Source organism: Watersipora subatra, chromosome 5 (assembly GCF_963576615.1).
Source record: "Watersipora subatra chromosome 5, tzWatSuba1.1, whole genome shotgun sequence".
NCBI classification, from domain to species: Eukaryota; Metazoa; Bryozoa; class Gymnolaemata; order Cheilostomatida; family Watersiporidae; genus Watersipora; species Watersipora subatra.
Window position 1 is genome coordinate 16582625 of NC_088712.1, and position 16401 is coordinate 16599025.

The window sequence follows — 16401 nt, forward strand, 5'->3', positions numbered from 1 at the left end:
ACCTAAACTGCCGATTTTCTAACTTTCAGGTATATTTCTTAGACAACAATTTTGCTCTAAATGCAGCCAAATCATTAATTGCCAATATTTATTCCTTTAAACATGTATACTAATCTTCAAAGATATGTGGGTGTCTCTGGTGTCATTTGGAAATATCTATATAATCTTTTGAGTAATCTTCAAGCTTGCTATATGTACATAAAATTTTGGTGTGTCGTCACAACAGATATCAAAAGTGACCCTCAACAGTGATTTAGCCGGTGTGATGGTAGGTTCATAGAATATGCTCTCTTTTTAATGAAAAGCTTAGAAATGTGACTGACAGCACGCTGTTAATCAATCATTTTCACTGCTTTGATTACTAGGTCTAAAAATTAACATGTCAGAAGCCTTATACTACAATGATTACTGTGAATATAATTTGATTAGTAAAAATCATTAATCTGAGGGTGTTTACACTAGAAAAGATATGCACCCAAATAAACAGTCAATTGAAGAAAAGTAGATCATTGCCTTTCTGTTAGGAATAGAAGCCGGTATTTAGCATGATTGAAATGGTGAGCCATCAGCAAATTGTTGAGTATTTTCCAAGATTATTGTATTTTAAAACTTAGTATAACGCTGTAATAGCCTGACTTTATGTGGTCACATGTGTGCTGATTAAACTTTGGCATATAATGGTGTCATCTTGCTTGATTTCATGAACATACATATGTTTGTTGATGTTTGTTAGGCTGCATATTTAGTAGCTAAGAAAACTTTAGCTAAATGTATAAAAAATCTCTATAAACGGTTTCATTTCTACTACCAGCAATATATTTTATCACTTATCTTTACTTATGATAGAATATAACAGGCACTTTCAAGCTAACGTGTTTATATTATAAATAGTTTATCAAAATAAGTGTAGCAAGTTGTCAAACTACTCAAAGAATTATTGCCAACAATAGAACATGCAAAGAAATGGTATTTGATAACATTACTCTGCATAAGTAGGGTTTCTGCTGAACTATACAAAAAAGTTGGCACACCATTTAATCTCTGGTGACTCTCATCACTGACTCAGTGAAGTGATTTGATTGGCTCCTCCACATTATCCCTCCTTGGTTTTCAGCACCATATACTCCATTCAGCAAGGATTCATGACAGTTTGTAAACCACCAGCCACCTACAACACAGTCTTGATGAAATACAATAAAATATTATACATTTATGATTTAAAATGGTTGAACAAATTATATTAATAGAGTTGAAAAACATTTTATGATATTTTTATCTCTGTGTTCTTTTTACTGCATTAAAATTGTAGTCTATCTAGATATTTTAGTACCTTCCATAATACCCATTATATTATTATAGTATTTTGGACTGGCTAAGTTTATACTTTGAATACACACATACAATTTCACACTGAAAGTTAAAAAGGGTGAAAAGGTCAACATGGATGTCTCTTGACTTTTTTGAATGGTGCACAAGTTTGCACAAGTTATCACAAGTTCAGGGAAAATCCCTAAACAAAGAGTACACAAATAAAACAAACTAGAAATTCCACTGTCATACAGCCCACGACCAAAGTGATAATGGAAAAAAGAAAGGGTACTGTTGGCTGTTGAGAAAGTAGTTCTCAGCAGGAATTGAGAGAGTATAGTGTAAATGAGACTTGTTTTAAATAGAAATGTTCTAGAAATAGCTTGAAAAGCTTGGTTTAATACAATAATAAATCACACCTAGTCACACAAAAAATCACACCTAATCTACTACTATCTCAAACCTGTTTTACAACGATAAAAATAATATTAATTTAAGCTGTAGGCCTAACCTACTGCAATGTATGTATTTTACCAACAACGATAAGGAAATATGTATATTATAACTTTGACATGCAAAAGTAGAAGTAAAATGGCAAGCTACTGTGTACTATACACAGTTTGAAAGTCGGTTGCGTTGAATTTAGAATGGTTTTGATAGCATTCTTTAACAGAAAGCAAGTATGAGCATTCACGCGTCTGAAAGTTCCCTGCAAACTGCAGCAACCAAAATAAAAAATGTTCTCGTCATAAAGGGGCGTTGTAGTTCGGCCCTAGCTGGTACATATTTTCGGCTAATGTTTTAAATAATGAAACCTTCGGTGATTGGACAAAAAACATAGGCTGATAAACTGTGTACCACAATTTCGAACCTGTAATTTACTCTATGCCTCTACATTCATTACAAAAACCTTCAAATAAATTCGATTACATGTAAACAATGCCATAGACTGGTGAAATGAGCACGGGTTTCTCGTGAAATACGCAATGCTGAATTGTTCTACTATCTGTCACACGGCTTTATTAGCAGATCGTAGGCCGGTCTTAACTTTTATTAAACCAAGCTCTTCGTTTGCTCTTCGCAAGCGTTTTGTGGCAATTTTCGTCCAAATTAATCTGTCTATTTGTGTATAATCCGATCAGATGGGTAAGTTTTAAGGTAATGCCGATGGTTTACAATGACTTGGTAACACATTTAAATAGGTTTAAATGTGTTTTGCAACGTTATTATACTTTAACGACTCTGCAAAACGATGGTTAAATTTGTTGATGAGATTTCAAAACAAGGGTTCGTCTCATTGTTGATGAATAATTTTTGTAAGTTGTGTGCACATGCATTTATCTTAAAAACTCCCAAACTTCGCATCCGCTCGTTTAGTCGTGGGATAAATTTTTTGTTGGTCTTGCTAGTGGTGATTTGATTGTAAAATAAGTTTCTTAAAGTCTTTGTCATGTATGATGAGTGCATTCTACTAGAGTAATTTTGCACCCTCTGAATATTCTGCTAGGTAAATAAGAATCATGTAATGTACACACTAGTATATAAATTAAAAAAACTTTAATTTAATACAAATATTGCTGACAGACATGGGTTTTTTGGCCATCAAAGCATTTTCATAGATTTTGCATCATTGGCTATAAACTAAGACTGGATTTTATTATCACATACGGAAGCAATAGTGTATGCATTAAAAATAAAATTATATTGTTTCTGTCATAGAAAACTTCCTGGAAAGAACCTAAATGCTGATAGAAGTCAATCTATGTTGAATAATTAACACTGTCACATTTACTCTAGCTCAATGCTGTTTTCAGCAGCTCGGCACATGCGATTTCTCAACTCCAAGCAATGGGATACAAGTTTTACACAGTTTTTTAGCTTTTTGGTCTTTAGCTGATTGAGTTCATGACCCAGAGTTAGGTTTTTTGGAGATCATACGCAAAGTTAGACCATGGCGTAATAATTCAGTAAAGCAGATTTAACTGTTTGGAGCCATCGGTGGAGCAGAATTTAGTATCAGCTAACTTTTTACCTAATACCTTTTTAACACATGCAAGTTTAACGGTTAATTATTCAGTTACTTTCCATAAAAATACAAATACAAATAATCATTTAGTTGAATGACCATGATAAAATATTTTTATTAACAACACCGAATCTCAAATGCAGTAGAAAAAAAGTTAACAAATATCTGATAACACTCTAGCTAAAACTTTCATACCTTCCCAATATTGAGCACAGTTGCCTCCACTGTTGTCTTGATCATGATCAGGAGTGCTGAACTTCATCCCATGATGATGGTCCAGACCATAGCTATCTAAACTCCCACGATAGCCATCATTACTAATCTGTTAGTATAGATATGTGTGAACTGTACAAGAATTAATAGGAATAATGTATTACAATTCCCTGTTTCTCTATTAAGTTATGGAGACAAACTAAAGAACTTTTTAAGTTAACACATTTGAGTTGAGCTAAACTATATCTATGATATGACTCTAAAGACATGATACTACCATTACTCCTAAGGAGGTCAATATTCAGGACAATTACATTAGTCAATACATAACTGTGCTATAAACTGTATAGATGATTAGAAAGAATGTGTATATTCAAGAGTGTATGTATATTCCCCTTATGTCTGTCTGGTTACCAACTATTAAAGCCCTAGTATACATTAAAGAATATGTGCAAAACCTTTCAACAAAGTTCACAAAAGCTGCTAATTCTTTCACAGCTTTGCAATAGTAAAAATCCTTAAAGGTTGACTTGCAACAAAATTCACATTACAGTTATTTGGTATCAAAAGATTCGCCATGTCTTACTCTGTTGTGTGGTAGGTGCCAAATATGTGGAAATGTGATAAAAAGCTCTTAAAAGCTCAAAAACAAAAAGCCGCCGTGGATTGGAATCTCTTGATTTCGATGACGTATCCGCGCTGTATGGTTATTGTCTTGTCACGTGATGTTCTCGCGTGAATTGAAAAGCCAATAAAAAACTCAATATCAAACTTATCGTAGCAATAGTTTATGATAAACACTTCGGGTTTTACCTAAGACCCCGTATCAAATATAGATGCTCGCTACTTTACAGTTTCGGCTTGGCCATTCCGTTCGACTATTCATGTCCGAGTTGCGATCATAAAAAATGTCAAATTCTGAAAAGTTAAGACCCTGGCGTTTCGAGCCTGACGCTCTATCTGAAGAAGATCCTCAACAGAATCAAACCTCCCAGCAAGTAAGCATCGCCACTAGCCAGCTCTTATGTGCCAAGCTAGCTAGTAGTAATAGTTTTAGCTTGAGAGTGATAGAACGAATATTATTATATATGATTTTAATGATGATAATTATCGCTTCAATATTGCGAAAAAATAATTACAGATTTTTCTCGAATGACAACATTAACAATTTTAATATTTAAATCTAGCGCTGCACTGATATACTGTTGGATAACATCGACCTGATGTATTAGCTATGGTTGCATAGACATATCTGTTCATTTCTTTAGGAGCTAATACCAACGGATACAGAGTGGTGTGCCTGCAAGCGTTGTCAAGACATGCCATCTCTTCCTGAATGTTTGTGCTGCCATTATGCTGAGTTTGCGCATTGTCTCCTTGACCGAGGGGAGCATGAATGCCTGTGTATGCATCCTGGTGTAAACGAATTTGTGGCGTCGGCACCCCTTGAGTTGAGGTGGAATAATTACCTACGATATCATAGTGAGTTGGGTATTCATTTAATGCCAACAACACCAAGGCTATGCTAATGTGTCAAGCATTATCTAAAATTCTTGTGTTACACATTTAATGCATCAGTTGAACACACACATATTCTGAACTCGTGGAACACAAGGAGAACTGGTATATTTGGCTTGTACACTTACTACAGTAGAGAGTGTATTAGTTTTATGATTTTATTATATAAAGATTGAGATTATTTTGATGATCAGCAATTATTGTTTTTCAATAATTGTTTTGGTAGATAATCTATTCCCATTTGGAGAGCCATAGCCAAATGCTCGGAAAAGGTTGTGTGCATACCGCAATCTTGTGTTTTGGTTTATGCCGCAAATCTTGTTTGCAAGTCTGCAAACTCTTCTTCATCATCCGTTGGTGGGAAAAGAGCCCGAATCTTAGACACCAAGCAGGCAGGTAGAGGCCGTCGCTCACGGCGACAAATTTGCAGCATAAGCCAAAACACAAGCTTGCAGTATGCACACAACCTTTGTAACAACATCCGTTGTAATGGACCTCACTCTCAGGCCGTGGGAAATTAGATCGGACTGGCATCGCTTGAAGCCTTCCAGCTCCATGGTGTTAGAGCTGGTGGTCTCTGTTGACTGCAAAGTAAAGAAAGTTACGACCAACAATTACTTTCACATTATTTGAATGAACTATTTAGCTAGATGAGCAACTTCATGTTTATGTATTGATAACTACTAAAAAATTTGGGTTTTTGTCAGGCTGTGAAGTAAAAACTGTCAAAGTTTTACCTTGACAAGATGGCTGCTGACTATTAAACCGCAGCTCTGATCCATCATAGTGTAGGCTCTGTATAGTGCGCAATGCCCCGGACTATCGCATCTACCATCACCTGCCAAATCAAGCTCCCAATCGATTGCTGCCATCAATCCCTCGTTATGCAGGGTGTACTGCTCAGCAATACACTGTAAAATATTGTAAAACTTCATTATACAAGATTAATTTGTATCATTATCATTAGTCTAAGAATGTAGAATCCTCTTCCCCCTTTTTGTGCTATATTATGATGAAGAATCAGAATTTTGAATTATAATATATTTTGCTTGAAGGATGACATATTTTCATTTCAAGAAAAAAATTGTTTCTAAATGTCGTTATTCAATTAGTGTGCCAAGCTTTTACTCACATTTTCCAAGTTTATGAGTAAATATTAACACTCACACCATGTAAGTATTCTCTTTGTTGGTAGAGGCAAACGCTGTGGCTTGGTATTGCGATGTTCAGGAGCGACAGAAAACGGAGGTTCTGCGTAAGGCATCCGCCAGAAAAGAGTGATGTAGCTGCCAGCAGGGGGTTGATGACGTGAGCTCTGTTCACCCTGGCAGTTGTTTCCCAAGTGTACGATTGGTGACAGGAGGCACATGTAACCTTGAACTCTACCCATCCGCCTTCTCGCACCATCGTGAATGAGCAGGGGAGGGCGCAGGTGTGACAGTGAAATAGTCGCTGGAGTGCTGTCACACTTACTATTATTTTCTCCTCTTTGAAGGAGGATTCGGGTCTGAAATCACAACACAATAGTTGACATGCAATAAGATCTGTACAACATCATTTCCTGTTATTATATCATATTTGCTTGATCAGAAAAAGAATAAATATATAGCCATGCAATCATGACACAGATTTTACAAAACCCTATCAGAATCCATGATATTGTAAACATAAAATGTGAGTAATAACTCTATGGATATTTTTTATATTTTGTCAAGTTTGGTTTAGTTCAGCTCTATCTTACATGTAATTGGAGAGCGTTTGACGCTGGCCAACATAGCGCTCAAACTCTTCCCAGTCTTCAGTGGTTGGCACAAATTCTTCATCTAATACTAATAATAATCAACTAATAATATTAATATGCTATTAACGATGATACCAGAAAATGACAATAACTATGTTATATAACATATCTATAAGTGAGTGGGGTTAAGAAATTTGGCAAAATTAATCGTGAAACAACATTATTTTATCAATTATATATTAATATATTACGTTTTACAGATAGATATGCAGTATGAATTAGTTTTGTTATTATAATAAGAATAATACACGTAATTAAAAAGATAAAATACTAAGAATATAATATTACAATTAAATGACATTAATATTGTTATATTAAATATAGATTAATACAGTACTATTAGGAGAATACTAGAAAATAACCCGAGTTACAACTACTAATACAAGTAGTTCATAAATTAAATTACTCACGTGCTTTGGTGACATGTGGAGTAAGCAAACAGGTTAGAAAACATGTCGTCTTTGAACTGGCGAAAACAAAGGTAAGAGTAAGCAGGCGAATAAATAAAGTTTGTCACATCCAGCTTCACCCAGTTGCTCCACGCCCGGTGGAGGTCTGGTCTTTTCTCAGCTCTTGGCCAAAAAAAAGGTGCTTCTCAGCTTGGCAGCTGCACAAACACTATGTGGCGCGTTAGACATTATGACGAATTGAAATAAACAAGTTGAATATGAGAAAGCGTGTTTGCTATTTGCGATAGATCAAACTTGAACTGAAACTAACATTATCTGGTCACGTGACTTACAATTCCCGCTATATGGCGCGAAAAGTTTCTACAGCATTTTTCAACCATCATAGCGGACCAAAAGGCTCATCATTTTTATCAGAGGATGATATGCAATCGTTCAAACTAAGCTTAAAAAATTAAACATATTTTTATGCTATGTTTTGAGATATCAGTGCTCAAAGTTGCAGCATTACGATGCCGATAAAATAGACGCGTAAGAACAATAGACATGGTTTTTGTTGCAAGCGTGAAGTATATTTGTGAAAATAGTTCGACGAATAAGGATGCATGAAAGTGTAAACATAAACTATCTCGCACACATTTTAGCCGTTTTAGCACACATACGTCACATTTTAGCCGTTTTGGAAAACGAATCCAAACTAGGGCGGTCTCGTGTGGCTGCGATTTTTTGTTCGTTTTTTAGCTTTTACGAGCTTTTAATCACATTCCCACATATTTGGCACCTACAACACAATAGAGTAAAACATGGCGAATCTTTTGATACCAAATAACTGTAATGTGAATTTTGTTGCAAGTCAACCTTTAAGGATAGGAGCATATTAGCCAGCAAATTTTGCAAAAAATCAGGATCACCATGAAACAAAATGTTTTTTGTTAGATAATTTTAACCTTTCAACCCTGGCCATCCTTTTCAATGTGTATCAGTAACCCTGGGCAAATTTTCAACTGTTTTTAAATTTTTAAACTTTTGTTAAATATATTTAAATGTGCTCATAATACAATGATTATTGGAAAACCATAGCAAAAAAATTCAGTAACTTACAGCAAATGACATCAAACATAAAAAACAGTATTTAACAACTTCAGACTAAAACTATAAAAAATTGTATGCTTTTGGAAACTCGTAAAAATATCTACAGTAGCATCATATCTATTGATCACTTTCATCATCATTTCATGGCTCAAGATAAACTGGATAATTATAGCTAGTATTATTAAATTCTTCATTTGCATCACAATCATTTATGGCCTACAAACGAATAAGTCATATTGATTTTTTTGCGATATCGTTCTAATGAAAATTATCATTATAATGAAAGAACTGAATAAAGATATTTCAAAATGGTTAGAAATGTAAGTGAAATTTCTGGCTTAGTGCCCAGTGCAAGAATTAAATTGATTGATTTATGCTGCTACTTAGAAACAGCATTTGTGAACAGGGCCGTGTGAATATCATTTTTCTAGATGTTAGGGTCTCTGACACACCCTATGCAACGCCGGAATAACGGCTGTTAGGGTTCAAAGGGTTCAAAGCTTATCATACCAAAGATTTGTTTGCTGCTAACTTGCAAAACATGTTGCAGTTTTGCACTCTTTTGGAAATTTAAATTAGGCTTGTTAAGTTAATATTAATGATTCTTTTTAAAAAGCTCCAACAAAGTTATATAAAACAACAACTTATTGATCTGCCTTGATGTTTAAAATATTATTCACAGTAATCCACTGGTAATTTTATTTTACACGCTTTGTCAAGCAAGTATTTTTTGAATAAAAGCTGAAACTTAATTTGGAAATTTTCAAACAAAAGCATCTGCTTAGTTGAACCTTTCACAAAAATGCAAATTCTCATTGGACAGCATGCAAAGCATAACTTTAGTAAATTTTCCTTCCAGAATAAAATTAATAATGTACACAAGAACTATTTTAGCGACTGCCACAAAATGCTGCTTTTTTTCAAATAACCACTGATCATCTATATTTGTAAATACAGTAATATTACCATATGTCATTTGTATTATTATTAGATTATAGGGATTCGAATAAATTGAACTTAAAATATATCTTTCAATGGCAGTATTTGGTTATATGGCATTTCAAATAATTTAAACAGTCACTACTTTTAGTAAAACCAATTGTCTGATTACCATTTTTACTCTTTATTGAAAAAAAAGTATTGTGCTCATAAAACTGTAAGAATATTAAAATAGTTTTCATACCTTTGCAATTTATATGAGGTATCAGCAGTGTTTAAAGGTTATGCAAATAAAACAAATAATTGATATTATCTAGAAGTATATAACTACTTACTGTTAACTTATAACCATCTGCTGAACTATTTATATAAAAACTTGGCCAGATTCCAGACTCTGTAGTTCCATTCGCGGCTCTAAGGAAAATGGACAGTTTGGTGTTTGATCTGGTCAAAGCATAGATTTTATTTAAACCTGAAAGAGTTTCATGAAATATATTAAAGTGAAAACAAAAATATTTAAGTCTTTTTCTCTAATTTTGTTGCTACTTTAAGCTGCTAAACTAATCTAAATGCCACATTATTTTGTCACAACCTCAACTGTACATAAACAAAGGAATTAAAGACACAGATAAATATAATATTTAGACCTATAGAAGCATTAATAAATTACTTTTAACAATTTGTGTACTAACGAACAAAAAAAATAAGGTAACACTTTACCAATTTTAATTTCAAAAATTCTTCTCATTGAAGTACTTCATAATTATTAAATTATAAATAATAAAGTTTTATTTAAAGATCTAAGAATTTATATGAAGTTTACACCCCACTGTTTTGCAGCCTGACTGTTTTACAGCCCACTGTTTTACACCCCACTGTTTTACACCCCTGACTGTTTTACAGCATATTGTTTTACACCCCACTGTTTTACAGCCCACTGTTTTACAGCCCACTGTTGTACACCCCACTGTTTTACACCCCTGACTGTTTTACAGCCCACTGTTTTACACCCACTGTTTTACAGCCCACTGTTTTACCGCCCACTGTTTTACACCCCACTGTTTTACAGCCCACTGTTTTACAGCCCACTGTTTTACAGCCCACTGTTTTACACCCCACTGTTTTACACCCCACTGTTTTACAGCCTGACTGTTTTGTTTGTTTTTAGCTCCTATCATATTCCAGCACAGGAACTTTCTAACCTATCAAGCTGAGATTCAAAAAAATATTTTAGTTTTCAACCCTAATAATAATTTTGTTTTGATAGTTGTCACATAAGTCTTCAGTATATTTTCAGAAACATTGATTCCTTCCTAATTCTTTTTTGTTAATGAGCAACAATATCATTCAACATAATTAACTGGAACTGTAAAAGTATTACCAAAACGTGACTAGTAGAATTTTTAGTTATGAAACAAAATGTTAGGCATTTAAAAAATTAACCTAAAATGTTATTTCAACTTACCTAACCAATATTCTCTATGTATATTACCAAATCCCTCTTGGTAACTTGTCCAGTTTTGATGAAAATCAACTGATCCATTTACTCTTTTTTGAAACACAGTCCACCCACGACCATCAATAAAGTCACACCAGACAGGAAATGGTTCACTATCTGTATGAGGTGGGTTAACTTGATAAACTCCAGGACATCTATTTCCTTGCTCATACAACTCTTGACAATCTGTATCAACAAGAAATTTGAGTTTGTTGAAACCAAACTTTGCAGATAGTTTTTTGAAAAGTAGAATATAAACCTAATCTATTTTTATGAATTAAATGGGTGTAGTGCTTTTCCTTTTCTGACAACCAAAAATGTTTAGAAAAACTAGGGTAGTTATTAGTTTATTAAATATTGATTTCATCAAAATTTCCTTGGATTACTTTTAAATATATATGTTACACTTAAAATTTTCCAATTTGGATTGTGATACCAGAATATTAATTGACTTACATATGTGTCATACTAGTGACTTAAATATGACCATAACACTCGAAGTAGATGAGAGAGAGATATAAAAACTTTTTTTCAAATTGCTGTTTTTTGGTGCCTGAAAAGTTTACCAAACCATATTTTTCAAAAATAGTTGCAATACAAAGACACTAAATGGAATTCTCAAAATATATAATGATATTTTTGTTAAAAAAACCACTACTATACCAGATTGGTTATGGTTGATGACAGTTAAAATAAAACATCAAGTTTTACCTTGAGGTGTTGACATCTCCCTAGTTACAGTCTGATCATTTGTTGGTTCATCTGTTGAAAGGTGTTGACTGGTTTGTTGTGTTGAAGTCGCTTCCTCTGTTGCTAGACTTTGGCTTGAAGAAGGCAGGGTAGTCTCACTTCCAGCAGTAGTTCGAGTTGTCAGGCACTCAGTCAAACTGTCTAGCAGCTTGCTATGAATGACTTCGCTGACTTCAAAATGAAATGGCAGTGCGCTGTCATCGTAAATGCCATGATTGGCCTCTAAGATTGTTGGACACTCATTTTGCAAAAGTTGACGAGCTGCGTAGATACTTTGTCGCAATTGAAAAAATGTTTGTCCTTTTTCGTTCACCCCAATGAGATGTGCGTCAGAAGCAGAAGTTAAAATAATGAATAATGCCAGACTGGATAAAAAGGCCATTTTGGAAAGCTTGGCTTAGAATGAAGGGATCACTCATTGAACATTTTTATATATAGATTTCTTGTTAGGCCCTGCCCACATTTTTAAGACTCAGTACCAAGCATTACATTTATCTTACTATACATGTAGGTCCAGCTTTAAAAACTCACAAAGCATGAAAAGCTTAAGATATGTTTTGCTAGCCTATCAGATTGACTATACTTTAAAAGCTTCAAAGTTTTTTAGTTGATGAAATATTGTTGCTCAACAATAAGTAGCAGAATCATAGTTTAGTAAAACAGTCTTTGTCCAATGGAACCACTGCAAGTGTTGTGACAACTTGTGAAGTTATTAAACCTCTTTAGAACTCAAATCTTTCACAATGTTGAGTAGCGGAAAATGACTTCTTCTGCCCAAGTATAGGATTGCTAGACATTGAGGTATTTAGACCTATGTTGAGCACCATCTTGAGTCTCTCAAGCAATTGTGGTGTTGGCCTAGATTATAGATTCAGCTAGCCAGGGAAAATTTAGCGCTGCAAATAAATAAATAAATATATATATATATATATATCTATATATATATAAATATATATATATATGTATATAAATCTATATATATAGGCCTACATGTACATGCACACGTATATATATACATTATATATAGGCTATATATATTTTATCAGCAAGGCGGGTGGAAATGACTACTTAAGCTCAATTAACCTATCTTGCCCCCCCCTTGCATCCAACGCTCTAATGACCGCTATGTAGAAATGAGTTCTTGTCTCTTATTTAGACTGGCCTTTTCTGGATGCATAATTATATAATATTTTTCTGACAAACATAGTCTGCATATTTCTGAGGTGTTGTCATATGCTTTCGCTTGCTTTACTGCATTCCATTTGATGGTATACCCTGTGTTGCTCCTTTTCAGCTACCAAATATAATTACTGAGCGTTTAATATAATTACTGACATTCCATTCTATATATATATATATATATATATATATATATATATATATATATATATATATATATATATATATATATGTATATGTATATGTATATATATATATATATATATGCAGTAGTTTTCAGTTTTCTTTTCTGTATATAATTATGCAGGTAAATTCACGTGTATATATGCATTTACATGTATAATATACGAACTGTTAGGGCTTGTTTTCCAGTTTTACACTAACCTTGGTATTAGAAAGTTTAAGATATTTAAGGGTTTAAGGGTTTAGCTCTGAATGAGTCAAGAAATAATATCATTTCTGTAAGCAGTGTTTCAACTGCTGATGTAGCTGCACGTTTGTTGAGAAAAACTGCTAGTTTTGTGGTCAGATGGACAACATCTGTTGTTGTTCTTTCTTTGTGGTTGACAAAATTACTATGTTATCGCAGCCCCTTCTGAAAAAGAAAGGCATTGAACTCATAGTATCTACTTGTCAAATAAACTGTTGCAAGCAAATTTGTTGACACAATTAAATCTACAACTTAAAATGGAATCCCTTCCTCCATGAAAACCTAGTTTTTCCTTGATCCATTTGTGGCTAGACTTTTGTATCTTCTGTAAAACAATTGTTATCATATATGCAATAAAAGTAGAATGCCCAGCGTTGCCAGGGTAATAAAAAGTCTTTGAACAGAAAACTTATTTTCTTTAACATATACAACATTTACCATTGTAACTTGTAAAATTCATACCATGTGAAAAGTGTTTTGCATGCAGCCTAAATGAATTAAAAAAATAAAACATTTGAAAACGTTTTCAAACTTTTTCAAACATTTGCAGCTTTTAAATTTTACATCATGAAATAGGAGTTTTGTTGAAATAAAGTAAGAGGAAAAATAAAGCTGTAGAGGTATTCAAATGTAAATGTGAAATCATCAACAAGTAATGGCTAAATATAATCTGTTTCTATGGTCTATTTTCTGGTCTATGATTATGTGATTTTAGTTCGTTTCAGTGTTATCATCATAAGGTGGAAAAATTGTATGTATGTATAAAGTGATATAAAAACCCATAATAATTATCTAATGCGGTAACTGCCTGTTAAACATCATCAAATCATCCCCATTAAAAACTTGCAACAAAACAAAATGTTAGCATTAGTAACTACAGTTACCTACAATAGTAGCTAAAACTCCACAGTGGTTTGAGGATTATAGGTGATCTGCAACAAAATGTAGCATGAAAATATACTATTTGCAGAGTTCTTACCTTCAAGACAGACGTGTAACATAAACGCTGAATATATAATTTATTTAGATTTAGCTTACTAAAAGTTCGCTTGAAGAAAATGTTGGTATTCATTTTTGTAAACCTGTAACAAAACATTTGTCACTTATCTGTTTGCGAACCTGTGTTTAGTATTGTTAAAATGTGAATTCAGTGCACTGTGTTGTTGCTGCTTGCATATATTCTGAACAACTGACTGACTAGCATAACATAAGGCATAACGTAACGTAACGTCATGAAGGCAACTCAGACAGTAAGGCCTAACTCATAGGTCAATAAGTACAGGCAAAGGATAAACAGGACAAGGGCATAAAAGGACAAATGAAATCACATGTCATTACAAGATATTATAACAACACTCCCACTATATTTAATGTACATGTGTACCACTGAGCACTTGCAACTGCAGCATGAAGCCACAGACAACACCCATCACCGATCTTAGTTTTTCGTATTTCACGCGTGGTAATGGTTTAGTCAATATGTCTGCGATCATACTGTCACTAGGGCAATACCGAATTTCGATTTGACCACTTTCTTTAGCCTCTCGGACAAAGTGGAATTTTATATCGATATGTTTCGTTCTTGCATGTTCCACAGGGTTACTCGATACAGCAATAGCTCGTTGATTGTCTTCATATAATATTACAGAATGCAAATGTTCCTTTGGGCGTAGTTCGTTCAGTAGTCGTTTGAGCCAGATGGTTTCTTGGCTAGCTGAGCAGAGCGCTATGTATTCAGCCTCTGTCGTGGATAATGCCACTACAGGCTGCTTCTTGCTAAGCCAGCTAATAGCTCCCTCTACTAACATGAAAACCTGACCTGTCGTCGAGTGTCATCTATGTCACCGGGATAGTCAGCATCTGCGTATCCAATGAGTTCATTGTTACCCACAGCATTGTATTGTAGTGTTTGGTCTGCAGTCCCCTTTAAGTAGCGAAAAATCCTTTTTACTGCTGTAAGATGTGTGCTGTTTGGCTTGGCGTTAAATTTGGTTACAGCTCCCACTGCTTGCGCAATATCAGGTCTTGTACCAATTGCTAGGTAAAGTAGACTTCCTGTCATGGATTGATACATCTTTGCATCTACTTCCTGGCTGACACCATCATCTTTACACAGTGTTACATTGACATCAGCAGGTGTTGAGGCTGTATGTGCATCAGAGAGTCCATATTTAGTCAGTATTTGTTGTATGTACTGTTTCTGATGCATCTCTATATTTCCCTCTTTCTTTGCTATCGATATCCCAAGGCAATGGTGTATTTCTCCCATGTCTTTCATTTTGAATTTATTCTTGAATTTGTTTTTGAGCTGGGAAATTTCCTTGTCTGTCTTGCTGGCCAAAATGAGGTCATCTACATACACAGCTATTACTGCATGCGTATCTGGATGGATATATACACAGTGGTCAGTATCGCATTGCTTGAATCCTATAGATTCAACGACTGACCGCAAAGCTTTATTCCAGCATCGAGGGGATTGCTTCAATCCATAAAGCGATTTCCTTAGTTTACAAACCAATTTTTCTTTGCCGGGTTGCTCATACCCCTCAGGTTGAAGCATGTATATGTCTTCGTCCAGGTTTCCATTTAAAAAGGCTGTTTCAACATCCATTTGATGTACATGCATGTTCTTTTGTACAGCATTAGCTAGAATTGTACGGATTGAGGAGTATCGAACTACCGGCGCAAATGTTTCACAGTAATCTATTCCATACCTTTGTGCGTAACCTTTAGCCACCAGTCTTCCTTTAAAACGCTCAACTGTTCCATCGCTTTTACTTTTTACTTGAAGACCCATTTGCATCCTATAGCTTTTTCTCCCTCGGGTAGCTCCACTAAATTCCAAGTTTGGTTGGTCGTTAACGAGCGAAACTCCGCATCAGCTGCTGCTCTCCACTCATTTGCGTGCTCACTACCCATAGCCTCGGCAAAAATTTTTGGTTCGGTGATGTCATTTGTAAAGCAGGCAGTGTGTCTTACTACGGTAGAGCTAATGTGTTCATCGATACCATATCTAGCTGTCGGCTGCCTCTCTCGGTGCGACTGACGTGGGTGTGCTGCTGTCGGCTCCGTAGTTGCAGGTTGGGTGCTAGTGGTTTCCATGCTTACATCAAGTTTGCAGGTTTCATTATTCGCAGGGACAACTGTGTTGCTACAACAAACATTAGTATGATCGAATTGAAACATACATTCATTGAACACCAGGTAACGACTAATAAAAAGTCTACCAGAATTCTCATC

The 16401-nt window shown here is 34.6% G+C and overlaps 1 protein-coding gene across 1 annotated transcript; it reads right to left on the reverse strand.

Annotated features, from left to right (window-relative positions):
• Positions 1 to 860: 860 nt before the first annotated feature.
• Positions 861 to 11940, reverse strand: LOC137396350 (microfibril-associated glycoprotein 4-like). Its single transcript, XM_068082583.1, has 5 exons — positions 11514 to 11940; positions 10770 to 10988; positions 9640 to 9776; positions 3530 to 3656; positions 861 to 1168 (listed from the first exon to the last, which is right to left on the reverse strand). Exons 1-5 carry the CDS (start codon positions 11932 to 11934, stop codon positions 1035 to 1037), a joined length of 1038 nt encoding a protein of 345 aa, XP_067938684.1. The 5' UTR covers positions 11935 to 11940; the 3' UTR covers positions 861 to 1034.
• Positions 11941 to 16401: the final 4461 nt, after the last annotated feature.